Source organism: Peromyscus eremicus, chromosome 19 (assembly GCF_949786415.1).
Source record: "Peromyscus eremicus chromosome 19, PerEre_H2_v1, whole genome shotgun sequence".
NCBI lineage: Eukaryota > Metazoa > Chordata > Mammalia > Rodentia > Cricetidae > Peromyscus > Peromyscus eremicus.
This window is the reverse complement of record NC_081435.1, coordinates 27736317-27751230: the sequence shown is the minus strand read 5'-3', so window position 1 is coordinate 27751230 and position 14914 is coordinate 27736317. Positions and strand designations below refer to the sequence as shown.

Sequence of the window (14914 nt, the reverse complement as noted above, 5' to 3'; positions counted from 1 at the left end):
CTCCGGCTGAGTGGACAGAATCACCCCGGGGGGTACTGGAGCCGGAAGAGGCCTGGCCCAGATACTGTCCACACCCAAGAAATGGGAGGAGGAGTGGTCTGCACTTAGAAAGGGAGCCAGATTCACTCAACAACCCCCACCCTACCCTTCTTTGAAATAGACAAAAGACATTTTCTTAATTTTTGGCAAATGAGGCTGGAAGGTCCCTGCCCCCGACGTCCCCAGGCGCCACTGATCTTGAAAAGGAGAAGGTTCCCAGTAGGGGTCCTCTCGCTCCCCCTCCCCATCGCCTGAGGCGACAAGAGATACGCTGATCGAGGTGTGTCCTCCCCCACCCTGCTCTAGGCCCAGAATCCCGAGGCCGCAGCGCCCCCCACCCTCTAGTCACACTGACGGTTCCTGCCCAAGCCCGCAGTGGCGTGAAGGTGGCCTTTACCTCCTCTCGCAGGCTGGGAGGAGGGTACAACCCACGCAGCTGAGCCAGCTGCAGCAGTCGCCGCCGCCCTCCATTCATTAAAAAAAAAAAAAAAAAAAAAAGGAACAACAACCTCCACCCCTCTTTGTAAAAGAACGACGGCCCCTGGAGGAGCAACAGCCGGCCCCAGCAATCACGGGTTAAGCTCTTTTCCGGCCCCCCATTCATAAAAAAAAGAAAAAGGGGGAAAAAAACGCAGCGCATGCGCGCACGGGGTCGCTTGTGCCCACCCATTCATAGAATCGCGGGCGGCGCGCGTGCGCAGTGGAGCTCTCTGCCCTCCCATTCATAAAAAAGCCATTTTCCCAGGCAAGGGTTGCAACATCGCCGCTGAGGCAGCGAGCAGAGCTGACAGCGGCGGAGCTGGCGCTGCAGGACTCAGGGAGCCTTGCCGGCTCCTCTGACTGGCGTCTGCGAGTACAACAGCGACTGACCCACTCCGGTTCGGGCATTTACGTAGACGTGGAGCGATGCTTGTGACTCTGCAGCTCCTCAAAGTAAGTCCATAGCCGGTTGGAGATCCGAAAGTACCCCCTCGGTGCCGTGACGCGGCTCCCCACGGGCTGGGGCCAATGGTACGCTATTTCGAGCCGCTTCGGTGTTCCTTCCCTTGGTCTGCGCCTCCTCGAGTCCCTGCGGTACGCCGCAGCTACCAGGCGCGCCCGGCCGGCACGGCGCTGGGGGTGTTCGCTGCCTGGCACTGTCGTTGCCGACCCTGGGCATTGCCAAGTTGGGCTTCCGCGCCCTCTGCGACTCTGGAAACCTTGTTAGTGTCCGGAGTTTGCCTCTGGCCTGGCCTCTTTCCTTCTCCTGCCACTACTCTCCTTGAGCGCGGAACCCGCAGCCCCGGGCTCGCTCTGGAGCGACCGCTTGGGACTTGGGGGCGCCCTACGTTTGGGCGTCTCGCCCACCCCCAGGCTCCGTGCCTACGGTGCCAGTTGTGCCGTGGGTCTTCCCAGCCCTTCCTCAGGGGCCTATGCTCGACGTAGGTTTTTCTTTCCCGGTTCCGAGCCGTGGAGGACTAGGTTTCCTCTCCTGCTTTCCCACTGGATGGTTAGCGTGGGGCCGGCCAAGGACTGAGCTTTTCTGCTCCCTCTCCTTGCGAGGCGGTTCCAGACCGTCTGACCTTTGCTCGGCTGCCTCATTTTATGCTGTGCAACTGCCTTGCTGCTTCTTTCCCTAGCCTCTTCTGGGCCCGAGGCTCCTTAGCCATCCGGTATCCCCCTATCCTCAGACATCGATCTTTGCCAGGTCCCGGAGCCCCTGGGCCTCTCGTAAGGCTGTGGTGGGGGCTGAAGGTGCGTTTACATAACGCCGGGCGTGTGGGAGCTGGAGGAAGAGGTTGCATGCGTAGGAGAGATAAGGTGCCCACTTTGCCTCCTTGTTGGTACCAGACTTGACAACACGGAGAATAGAGGTTAGAGACGGTATGTTCTGAAGAATTTGGAGTCGCCAGGGCCACGGGGGCATTGAGGGGGGGGAGGTAAGGGAGACGACGGGCTTGGCCAACCCGGGCAGCTGGAGCTTGGCTTCATCACTGGGGCCACGGCTGTGCCCAGTTTCCCCTCCAAGCAGACGATCAAAAAGCATTTACAGTAGCTCCTCTTGGGCAAGAAGACGGTTTCTCAATTCTTTTGATTGGGGGCTGGGGGTTGTGGGCAGAGGAAGAGGCGAGAGACAGAAAGATGGTTGCATGGCTTGAAGGGCTAAGGGATGGAGTTCTAGGCGGCATGGGCTGGAGGGGATTGCATGCAGAGGGGAAAGCTGCTGGCTGGGCATCCATGTTGTCAGGCCTGGCTCAGGGCAGAAGGCCTCCTACTGCGCAGGGAGTAGGCTCTCCGGAACCCTGCGACGCTGCAAGGAAAAGACAGATTCCTTGGGGTCTTCAGATGCAATGGCAGTCTCCTCTTTAATGTCACCAACCAGTGGTTTGATTCTCCCCATTTTGAGGAGAGGCAAGGGAACCTGGGGAGGGCAGGAGCTTGGGCACATCTCCTCTGGGGGTGACCAGTGCAGCAGCCTTCTAACAGGCCTCTACGCAGCACAAAGCTGGAAGGTGAGACCTAGAGCAGTTGGGAAATAGGGGTTTATCAATCTCTTAATAAGTTCCGTCTGGCCTAAGGCCCTACCCAATATTGCACCGCTGGATTTCACAATGTTTGGAGTTCTCGATCTTCACACAAATGGAGCACAAACATCTGAGATTTTCTGCTTCTAACCCCACGTTAGTGCGGTTGGGGAGGTTGTGGATCTGTCCGTCAGAGCAAGGACTGCAGCTGCTCAGGCTCTTTCTCTGAAAGAAGTTGTACGGTTGATACCCCTGAGGTGGCTTTTCCTCTGTTTCCAGGTCTTTGGGAGGGTCCCTTGGCTCCAGGAAAATCCTCTCCAGGCTAGAGCAGGTGAATTGTGTTGGTGAGCACTTAGATTGCTGAACCCTGAGTAGACAACTAGGTGGAGGGAGGCTTTAAGGACGTCCCTTGCTTGTGTCCCATCTGAAGTTTTAGACCTGAGTTCAAGAGTCTCTTTCCTTCTGGGATATCCATGCCTTCTTGCTGGATCCCACAACCTTTTCCACATGGCCCTCTGAAATGGTAGCCTCATCACAGCTTTGGTTCAGGCTGGTGGGAGGAGACAGCACAGACTAGATCCATTCAGGGCAGATGGGAGGCTGGGCATCCACCGTCCTTTCTGCCTGTATCACATTCCAGAATTGGCAATTTGGAACTCACCCTTTGCCCAGTTCAGACTTCTTTTTCACTGTCTTGTGAACTTAGCACTATATGTGCCCAGAGGTTTGGCTGGCTTTCTAAAACAACAGAAAACAAATGAAGGCAAATAAGCCATCCAAAATGAAGGGAGAGACAAAACCCATGAACACGCTCCTCAGTGGCTTTTGAAATGTGTCACTCTTTGGATCAGACATAAGGACTTTAAATTCCAGTCCCTTGCTGTGGTATCCTGCCCTGTTGTGGGCTTCTGTAACATTTTAAATTTAGTTTTAAGGCAGGTTCTCATTATGCAGCCCTGGCTTTTCTGGAACTCACTCTGTAGACGAGGCTGTCCTCAAACTCAAAGAGATCCACCTGCCTCTGCCTCCCAAGTGGGGATTAAAGACTTGTAAGCACATTTTTTCGTAAATCCATGCCTGGTAGATAAAGCCTGCATGTTGATTACAAGATGGCCTAGGAAGAAGGGCCCTCTTTGGAGTTTTAATTTGGTTCTGAATCTAGGGTATCTGTACTCTGGTAGAACCAAGAGGGAGTTGCATGTGCCCAGCTGAGGGAGGATTCCTGCCACCTACTCAGTCTACTAGGATGTTTGGAGCTTGGGGAGTAGACTGAACAGGGTTTGTTGTTTGCCAGCTGGCTGGCTTGTTTTGAAACAGGGTCTTGATTTGTAGGCACAGGCTAATCCTGAACTCTTAAAAATTTATTGTAATTATTATATGCATAAATCGTGTGCGCACACATACTTCATGTGAGTGCAATTGCCCACAGAAGTCAGGCACTGGATGCCCTTGGAGCTGGAATTACAGACTAAAGTTGTAACAGCTGCCTCAAGTTGGCGCTGGAAACTAACCTTAGGTCCTCTGGAAGACCAGTATGTGCTCTTAATAGCTAAGCCATCTCTCTGGCCCCATAACCTTACTCTTTTTTTCTTTTTTAGAGACAGGGTTTCTCTGTGAACAATCCTGGGCTGTCCCAGAACTCGATTTTGTAGACTAGGCTGGCCTCGAACTCGCAGAGAGATCCACCTGCCTCTGCCTCCCGAGTGCTGGGACTAAAGGTGTGCGACACCACCAACTAGCAGAGGTTCTTAATCTCCCTGCCTCCTGTAATCTTGAGTGCTGGCTTTACAGATGTGCCACCTTGCTGAGTTATGACAGGTTCTTTTTTATTTTGTTTTTTGAGACAAGGTCTTGGCTGGCCTGAAACTCGCCGGGGAGACGAGCCGCATCCAACTTGGGAGCAGTCCTCCTGCCTCTGCCTCTGGAGTGTGGGCATTACAAGCAGGCAGGCTGCACCATGCCCAGTTTATAACAGCGTTTTTAAATAAGAGGGGTGGCGAGAGTGGAGAAGAACACAGTGGCAATAGGTTTTTGTAAGGAGACAATGACTAACGCTGGGAAAACTGTTACCGGTCCTTTCCGACTAGGCAAGGGCTGGTAAGCCTGGACCTTAGTGGTGAACAAACTCCCAGAGCCCGTGGACCAGGGGCAGCCAGTAGGGCTTGTTTGTGGCTAGGACTGAGGCAAGTTCACTGTTAATCTGTACTCTTAGGGGAGAGTCTAGTCTTAAGGACCTTTTGAAGAAGAGGCACAGAAAGTAGAGGGTGCTGTGTGATTTAAAAGGTGGGGGTATTGATTCTCAGGGAGCTGGGGATACCCTGCAGATCTGGACAGCTGACTAGGTTGGGGAATGTGTCCACGACATGTGGCCAAGCTTAAGAGGCCCCGCTGTTCAGCTGTGATGGGGGTGGTTCTTTCCAAAGAAGGGCCTCCAGTCGGTGAAGGAAGCGAGGAAGCAAGGCGTCGTAGAGAGAGGCACAGATGTTCTAGGTCTAGTGGAGGAGGGGAAGGGGCCCTGGGGCAGGTGGCCCAGTGCACTAGAGCAGTTCTCCTTACCCTGTCTGTTTCTGGCTGGGAAAGGGGGAAGTCATTTCCTGTTCAATCCCAAGGGTAAGCTAAAAATCTATTGTCAGTTCTGTCTCTTGGAGGAGGTTGGGGAGACAATAAGACCATCTTGATGACGTCTGAAAGGCCTTTCAAGGGGCTGGGGGGGGGGGGCTGCAGGCTTCTGGTCACATTCTACACTTTGGCCTGACCAGTTCCTGAGTGGTGCTGCTGGTTAGCAGGCCCCATCCAGTGCCCTTCCTTTGTGACATGGCTTCCGATCTCTCTTAATGGGGTACTGGGCAGACACAAGTATATGGGTATACATATAGCAAAGCAGAAGCTTGAAGCTGGTTAAAATTGCTCAAAATACAAGGAAAGGAAAAGGGGCTGAAAACTGGTGATGGGACAAAGGATGACGGACCACTGTTTTCTTTTGTGATCCCTAACATGGCCAGCTGTGAACTCGCTAATGCTAGTAAAGTAGGAAGTGGGTAAAGGTGTGTCCTCAAACAAATTCAGCTGCTCAGAGGCATTCTGCTTCCTTCCACTGGGCCTCCACAAATTGGCTTCCCCCATAAGGCCTGGCTTTCCCTACCCCCTTCTCTTAAGGGTCTTTTTAAAAGCAATAAGTCACCATCTGGCTATAGCTTAATTAACTAAACTGGGTTAGTGTCACAAAGGACCAGGCAATGGTGTTGCAGAGGGGCGGCCGGCTCTCGGGCAGCCTAAAGACCTTTATTGTGACTTTAAAGGGTTAAACAACCTTCTGTGGAAGAGCCTGCTAAGACTGAATGGGCAGCACAGAAACTGCCCATTCATTTGGAGCTTCTTGCCAGCTTGTCATTCGCTGACTTGTAGATTTTAAAGTACAACGGGCAGGTTTTCTCAATATTTCCCAGCTGTCCTTCCCAGGGTAAATCCAGGGAAGGGTAGCCAGACTGTGTGGACATTTAACATTGTCTCTTGATTCTTTTCATGCAGCCTGTGTCCAGGTCCCTCCCTGCAGGCAGTAAGGGTCAAGACAGGCAGCTTCGAGCTGCCAGACCAAGCAGCAGCAGATTGAGGGGCTGTGCGGTGGGAAAGGGAGTGGGGTGGGGAGCTTGCTGATTCATCAGCCTCACCAACTCCTTGAGCCTGGCACTTCCCTCCCTTCCCCTCCCCTCCCCTCCCCTCCTCTCCCCTCCCCACCCCTCCACACCTGCACTGGAAACTCTATCATCAGAGATGCCCCAGGAACCCCAGAGTTGAACTTGATAGGTGAAGAGGGAGGGGATCCCGTTTCACACCAGGATTTCCTTTTCCTTTAAGGATGGTTACAGTGAAATCCTGTAAGGGAGATCCATTGGGGTAAAGGTGAAATCATTTAGTAAAAGGGAGGTGAAGCAACAGAAAAGATTGCCCAAAAAACCCTATCTGGAGTCATTTATCTGCTGGTTGGGTTACTGAACCTCTCACCACCCCCACTTACCACAAGGTTGGTGGCTAAGGGGGGCCTTGGGCTACTGAAAGACCCATGGCTAGGAAAATGATTGGCACTTATACATTTTTCCATGGGTCCCTAGGGGTAGGGAAGGCTTCCACAAGTCATTGTTAGCTAGGGCTCCATGTCTGTTTCAGCCACAGGGTCACATGACTAGAGATGAGTCCTGCCCTGATCACTTGCTCTACTCCTGTGATCCTTTGTGTGTGTGTGTGTGTGTGTGTGTGTGTGTGTGTGTGTGAGAGAGAGAGAGAGAGAGAGAGAGAGAGAGAGAGAGAGAGAGAGAGAGAGAGAATATGCATGTGTCTATGTATACCACACATACCTGATGTTCTTAGAATGGTTGCCATCAGATTTCCCCAGAATCAGAAATATACGTGATTTGTGAGCTACCGTGTGGGTGCTGGAGACTAAACCCAGAATTTCTGCAAGAACAGCAAGCCCTCTTAATTAGGGAACTGTTTCTCTAGTCCATTTGCCTTACCATTGGAGGTGGGCATGGGGTCTTTCCTTGAACTTAGTGATACCCTAGTGGCATGACTGGCCAATGAGCTGGGGGGATCCTCCTGTCCCCACTTTACCTACACTGGGATTACAGATGTGACAAAACTGTGCTTTGGGGATCAGAACTTCGGTCCTCTTGCTTGTGTGGCAAGCATGCACCGTGCTGACCGGCCATCTCCGCGGCCCTATGCTTGCATTTCTAACTCCAGAACGGGAGCTATTCCCTAAGGTGATGGTGAGGATCACCTGAGGATTAACTCAGAAAATAAAGCACTCTGGGTGCAGCAGAGAGCCTGGCACCCAGAGTGTTCCATAAATATTAGTCATTTCTAGTAATTAGCTGTTGTTGTTGTTGTTGTTGTTGTTGTTGTTGTTGTTATTATTATTATTATTGGAGGGAAGGTGAAAGTGTTCCTTCTTATGCTAATCCTCTGGCTGTGAGATCCTTCCTAGGCTTAAGTGCAGGGTTGGCGTCATTTCCATCCAGAATCTTCCAAATTGACCATCAAGCTCTTCCCAAGAGCTTAGGGAGGCGAAGCCTCCTGTCCCATTTATATTATATAAATCTCTTCCTTCCTTGGAGGAGAAGCGGAGGTGCCTATTAAAGTGCACTTAACACCTGCGGGGATGCACAAACTGAGGGCTGGAAATGTCCCGGGGTGGAGACTGATCTTGGAAATAGAACTCAGACTGGGGGGGCGGGGTGGGGGCCGGGGGGCAGTGTTGCTGGGGGGGGGGGAGTAGACCGGGAGCTGTGCTTGAGGGGTTATATCAAACAGGCAGTTTAGGAAGTTGTTTTTCTTTTTCGGCCACATCAATTCAGCAGAGGCTGGGGCAGGCCTAAGCAAGTGTGAGCCGTGGCCTAAGCAAGTGTGAGCCGTGGCTCTCGGAGCCAGCCCTTCGGTTTTGCTGAGATGGTGGCTGGAAAGAGTTCAGGGTTATGGTAGGGAGATGCCTTTTGAAACGTGTCTTCTGGAACCAAATGTCAGATGTGCGTGTCCTGAGAGAGCTGAGTCACTGGGGGCCAAGATCCCACACTCTCTAGGCTGGCCTCATTTGCCAGCGCAGATGTTGACAGCTGCCTCTGGAGGGTGATGGGAGGCAGTAGCCTCCCTGCCTATGGTGGCCGCTCCAAACTGGCTTGCTGATGGGGCTTTTGCATGCTTTGGAGAGTCTGCTTGCTGATTCCAGGGCCTGTTAAACATCCTTGAAAGTTGCCTAAGGCTTTTTGCTTCATCTGCAAGAAATGCAGCTGTTTTTAAAGAGAATTGGTTAACCTGCTTGGCAAAGCAGAGTGGGGAATCGGTTTGCCTCTGTCTGTCTGTCTGCCTAGCAGTACCTTTTTTCTCTCCTGCAGTTTGGTCAGTCCTGGACTTGGTCCTGAGATAAAACCCTAGCTACAAGGGCCAATATGCAGCTACTTGAAGATTCCACATCTTTTTGTTGGCAGGTATTCCCAACCTGGGCTTTCTGGAATCATTGTCCAAGGAAGAAGGTTCTGACTTGGCTAGCACCTGACGAGTCTGATCTGTGACACTTTATATCAACTTAGTGATTTTTTTTTTCCTTAGCCAAAGACCCCACAACCTGGGGCTTTTAAGTTTACTGGTCCGTTGACCCTAACTTAACATTTTTTTGTAGAGGCAAGGCCTTGGAAACCTCTTGGAACAAGTGTATAAGCTGAAAGGTAGCATTCCTTAGAGGGATGCTCTCCACGATACTTCTACCCAGCCCTGATCACAACAATTCACTTAAAGCTGCCTTGACAAGGGACTAGGTAGTCTTTGGTAGAAAGCCTGCCAGGTGGTTGAGGAGGCTTTCACCTCAAAGGTGATGCTCTGAACTGTGTATAGTGGCGCACTCCTTTAATTGTAGCAATTGGGAAGCTGAGGAATGAGGACTTCTGTAGCCCAGCCTGGACTATTACATAATAAGTTTCAGACAATCTAAGATGTTATATGAATGTCTTGTTTTAAAAAATAATTAAAAGGTAAAAAAAAAAAGTTCTGATTTCACTGAAAAGAACTTTGTGGCCCCTGCCACTATGTAGACTCTTATCCAAGACAGACAGGGAAATAGTATATAAAGAAATACCTGTCGGGACAATAGTTAGTTCCCGTGTGAATGGGAACTGTCTGGTGAGTGAACCATTGACCCTTGTAGAAAAGATGTGATTTTTTTTTTTTTTGCATTTAGCGGCATAGATGATGTACAGATGAATGCTGTGGATAACCTTCTTTCTATCCCTTTCATGAACTTTCTATTTAGAGCTAGCTGTGTTTATTTCATGCCGACTAGAAGCATCCAAGAAAACGCTTCAACTATTTGTAACCAAACCCTAGTCTCCGAGCAGAGGCAAGCACAGTTGTGCCTTCCCATCAGCCTCCTCTCTCCACCACCACGAACACTTTACTCTAGTTTCACTTCCAGGGAGCCAAGTGTCACTCTCCTGTGATACTGAGATGGACTAACAGTCCCAGGAAGAGGGGTAAACGGAACTAGAAACCTACTTCACATTGCCTTGGCAACGCCTTTGATGCGAGATAAACTTAGTTGAGAGACATGAGCTGTCATTAGCATCTTGAAAAGACATTTACAGAAACACCACCCTTAACACCGAGGAGCTGAGTGTGTGTTGTCTTTATGGAGACTCCTCTTCCCTTTCTCCATCCTTCCCTCCCCCAGTCCCTTGAAGTTCTTTGTGGAATCTTCCCAGAGTGTAATCTTTCCTTTGGATTCCAAATTGTGTCTCCTCTGAGCAGAGGTCCTGGCCTTCTGCTGCTATTTCTTTAAATTGATCTCCATCCGAATTCCAAATGTAAAGGTCAGCAGGCAAGGAAATGGCACTTCTAATAGAAAACAATGTGCACTTTCTAAATTTGAACCAAGCCGTTTCCGCTCTTTGATTTAAGTGACTTCCTGGGTTTCCGTGTCAGGCGCTGCAGTTGAATCTCTGGCCGGATGCCAACTTAAAATTGCACTCTCTCAGTGAAATTAGAAACTGATCCAGGGTTGCCTTAGCTATTCTAGTAAATAGCATTTAGTCTGAATGTTCAGCTCAGCACTTGGAAATGGGTGATGTGAGTGCCCCTTGAGAGGATTTCCCATGTAGGTTGTCGGGAGCTCACCTACCCAGGGGGCTTATTGGCTGCTGGAGGTTACCACTCTTGGAAGCAGGAGTAATAGGTTAATAGTGTCCCAGATGAGTGGGCATCAGATGCAGCCCTTCTCTTCTTAGTTCCCAAAGTGAAGGCTTTTACTTATCCAGCTGACGAGCTCGAGGGGGCACACAGGAGCTGTTGTAGTGACCACATACACGGTCCTCAGTGCCCAGTACAGTTCCTACGGGACTTAGGAAGTGTTTATGTAGGAAGTCAAAAATGGTTATATTTTGAGATAGTGGTGAGTTGTTTAGTGTTTTCTATGTGTGCAGGTATCAGGTGTGTGTTTTTCCCTTTAGTCCCTGCAAGAACCCTCTTTACAGCCACAAAACTAAGGCATAAGCCATAGATGTAAAAGAACTTGGGCAGCTTGGGCCCTAGCACTCACCACTGCAGAGGCAGGTGGATCTCTGTGAGTTAGCCCAGGGCTACACAGTGAGACCCTCCACCTGCCCCCCCCATACTGGGGGAGTGAGATGGCTCATTCGGTTGGTACAGGCGCTTGTTCACAAGCCTGGGGACCTCCGTTCCTTCAGTGTGACACACAGAAGTGGGAGAAGAGAGAAGGATTGTTCCCTGAGAGAAGTAACTCTGACCTCCACATACATTCAAAATAATGGAGAAGGAAGTTGTAGTTTGTTCACAGCAGCACTTGTTAGGCCTAAAGTGTTTCGGTTTTTGTTTTGTTTTGTTTTTTGAGACGGGCTCTTGCTCTGTAGGCAGGCTGGTCTCAAATTCACAGCTGCCACTCTGCTTCCACCTTCCAAACTCTGGAATTCTAGGCCTATGCCACCGTGCCTGCCTCCCGGGTGCTGGCTGGGATTAAAGGCCTGTGCCACCACCTCCCGGCCCTACCTATTCTTTACCTCACCCAGTGGTGCTGATGACCATAGCAAGAACCTGTGACGCATACTCAGAGAGCGATCTACCACCAAGCTGCCCCTCAGCCCAATAGATGTTACTTCTACTGCTGTGATTCTCAGTAGTAGTGACCATTTAAGCCTTGGGAATTGCTAGGACGTTCACTGAAGAAATTTGGTTCCATTTCATTTAGGCTCCCAAGGCCTGATACAAGATTGAGGGGAGAGGAGGGTATTAACAGGCCATATTGATGCTCAGAAATCCATTTTCTCTTTTTCCTTCCTCCCTCCCAGGGCCCCTAGAAGCCTGTCTATCGGTGCAGTCCAGGACCTCCAGCCTCATGGAGCCCCCGATCCCGCAGGGCGCCGCCCCTTTGACTCCCAGCTCCGTCATGGTGCAGCCCCTCCTTGACGGCCGAGTGGCCCACAGCCGGCTCCAGCACCCACTCACCATCTTACCCATTGACCAGATGAAGACCAGCCACGTGGAGAATGACTACATAGACAATCCCAGCCTGGCCCCCTCCATGGGTCCCAAGCGGACCCGGGGTGGGCCCCCAGAGCTGGCCCCTACACCTGCCCGCTGTGACCAGGACGTCACTCACCACTGGATCTCCTTCAGCGGGCGGCCCAGCTCTGTGAGCAGCAGCAGCAGTACCTCCTCAGACCAGAGGCTGCTCGACCACATGGCTCCACCGCCAGTGGCTGAGCAGGCTTCGCCCAGGGCTGTGCGCCTCCAGCCCAAGGCGGTCCACTGTAAGCCACTGGACCTCAAGGGCCCAGCAGCTCCGCCAGAGCTCGATAAGCACTTCTTGCTGTGTGAGGCCTGTGGGAAGTGTAAGTGCAAGGAATGTTCGTCCCCTCGGACGTTGCCCTCCTGCTGGGTCTGCAACCAGGAGTGCCTGTGCTCGGCCCAGACCCTGGTCAACTATGGCACATGCATGTGCCTAGTGCAAGGCATCTTCTACCATTGCACCAACGAGGATGATGAGGGCTCCTGTGCTGACCATCCCTGCTCCTGCTCCCGCTCCAACTGCTGCGCCCGCTGGTCCTTCATGGGTGCCCTCTCTCTGGTGCTGCCCTGTTTGCTGTGCTACCTGCCAGCCACAGGCTGTGTCAAGCTGGCCCAGCACGGCTATGACCGCCTGAGACGTCCTGGTTGCCGCTGCAAGCACACGAACAGTGTCATCTGCAAGGCAGCCAGCGGCGACCCCAAGGCCAGCAGGTCCGACAAGCCTTTCTGACACTGCCCTTGGAAACGTGGTCCCCTCCTGCCAGTCTCCTAAGGCTGACCTTGCTCATCTGTCCTCTCCTAAACCCTAGATTGAGAAGAAGCAGGCAGAGACCACTGCCACCCAGCTTAAGAGTCCCCAAAAGGATGAAGATGCACTTTGGGATTTTCATGTTCTTGAAACTTTGTGTCAAGCAGCAGTGATAGCATCGGGGTGTGCTGGTTTGGGATGTGGTTTTCCTATTTCAGAAGACGGAACACAGATGTGGACACAATCCGGAAGTTCGGCTGCTCAATGGCCTTCCCAGCTCCTCCTCGGTCTCTTCCTCCCACTTTGCTATTGTCTGTGGCTCCTGCTGGAGCCTCCTGCCTGGGAAGAACAGTTAATGGAAGGTGGGATACCTTGAGGAAGACCCTCAGAGCCTTGACTTCTACCTTTTCTTCCTCTGTCCATGCCTGTTGGCCTTGGCCTCTTGGGAAGGTGCGCTGTAGCAATTCCTGCTGTATGGACTTGATAGCTGAGAACAGATCACCCGGAGCCACAGGATGGCTAAGGAGCCACGGGGCAGTGTGTTCCTCCTAGCTTCAATCACTAACTTGGGGGTGTCCACTCATCACACCATCCTCTGCTTCTTAACGGAGTCACGGACTGGCCTGCCTGCTGTGTGTCCCGAGCGCTCTCTACTCAGATTCTTTGCAGAAACTTGCTGGGTTAAAGAGGGCCAGGGCGACACAAGCGAGACCAAATATCATTTTGCCAATGAGTCTGAGGCTGTGGTCTCTGGATCCAGTCACGATGTTTTTACATGTTTAATTAAACTAGATGCTAATGGTGTTTAAACAATAATAATACAACAACTTGCTTCCTTTTGGGCCACCCCCCCAGGAAGGGCTGATTTCAAAATCTGGGGGCAACAACCTCAAGGAGCATAATTCCCCTGCCCATCAAGAATGGCGAAGAAGAGGCCACACCTCCCATTGGCAGAATGACAGTTGAGCCGAGCTGAGGTTGGGTTTTCTTCGGGTTCTGCTGCTTGCTGTCATAGCCTTTTGTGTATAGTGATGTGTCTGTCTTTATGTAAATAGAGAGAGGATGAACAGAGTCTATTTTAGTGTTAGGAGGCCCCGGTGGGGAAGTCAGAGGAGCTCAGAGAGGGTGGGGAACAGTTCTCCAGGGGCTACTGGATTTGAGCCCCACTTTTGTGCGCAGCACAAACCCCGCCCCTCCCGACAGCCCCCAAAGACGTAGCAACTCTTTCTCTCACGGTGCTAAAGGACTCAGAAAGTGCAGCACGTCCAGTGGGTAGGTACTTGTTGCATGCAAAAAGCTATAGTGTCTCTGGTCCTTGCCCCTCAGCTGTTGTGTGGGGTTTTTGCTTTGTGTGGTATTTTTGTCCCCATCCCTGCCTCTTAATGATGCGAGAAATGGCCCGGGTCAGAAGAGGTGCCCCAGGGGAAATTGGAAAAGCATTAGGCAAAAATCATGTGTAGCGTTTCTGGCTCTTCGTGTGGGACCAGAGCTGCCCCCAGGAAAGAGGAGGGGCCAGCAGGCAGGTAGCTATGAGTAGCTTGTACCTAATGCTCTTTCTCAAGGATTCACCCCACCCCCCAACCCCACCTTGGAAACTAGTTGTAACACCTTATGATTTAGAATAAGTTAATTGTAACCATAGGTATTTATTGATTGGAGGAAGGGAGGGGTTTGTGTTCAGCTTTATTTATGTAACATTTACTGGCTTGTAAACGGCAAGTATAAAATATGGCATCTTCATTCCCTGGCTAACCCATATAGCTGCCCTTGCCCCAGTCGCTTGCGGTGTTCTTGCACAGATCAGAAGGACAGAAGATGGAAGACCGAAACACATTCAGCCAACCACTTACACTAATTGAATGTATTAGAAGCTTGCAGAAGGGGCTGCAGATGTTTCCTCAGATGAGGCATGTGGAGGGAAGCCCCCCAAACGATAGCACACACGAGCACCCTTTCTAAAAAGCCTGGGAGCTTTGCCCGGGGTCCCTCCCTCAATTTGTCTCCACAGGACATTTGACCCAGTGGCAAGTTGCACTTTGGTGATCTTGGTCTATACACCTCTGTGGACAGTTGAGTTACATAAGCCGTGTATGCGGACATGCACACGTGACACTTACACACTGACCCTCCACCACACAGACCCTGTTTCCTGGCAACCCCTCCCGGACCCTGACTTTGTGTACATAGCTGTAAACACGGATTTTTATGGGTTTTGGTTTGCTCCCCCCCCCCCCTTGTTTTGGCTTGCGAATGATGTCTACAGAGCTCTCCCTCCCCCCAGGAGTTTACCTTGGGGCCCACTTGGCTTGGTGGTAAAGGGGAGGGGTGAAGGAAGCATCCTTGATTTCCTCAGCTCTATTGCTTCTCCCTGGCTTCTCAGCAAACACCTACACTTGGGAAAGAATGCGTAACACACAAAGTGGTAGTGTGCCTTTGGGCCCCACCCTCTTCCCAGGCTAGTCAGCCGGCACTGAGTACAGGCCCTCGCTCCAGCTTCTTCAGACTGGTGGCTTGCTGTCTTTAGCTTGCTTGGCTGAGTTAATAGCTCTTCAAAAGG

General features: G+C 51.5%; 1 protein-coding gene across 1 annotated transcript; it reads left to right on the top strand.

Annotated features, from left to right (window-relative positions):
* The first annotated feature begins 796 nt into the window (after positions 1-796).
* Positions 797-13334, top strand: Spry4 (sprouty RTK signaling antagonist 4). The gene is made up of 2 exons (XM_059246211.1): positions 797-972; positions 11390-13334. The coding sequence occupies exon 2, from the start codon at positions 11437-11439 to the stop codon at positions 12337-12339; it is 903 nt and encodes a 300-aa protein (XP_059102194.1). The 5' UTR covers positions 797-972; positions 11390-11436; the 3' UTR covers positions 12340-13334.
* Positions 13335-14914: the final 1580 nt, after the last annotated feature.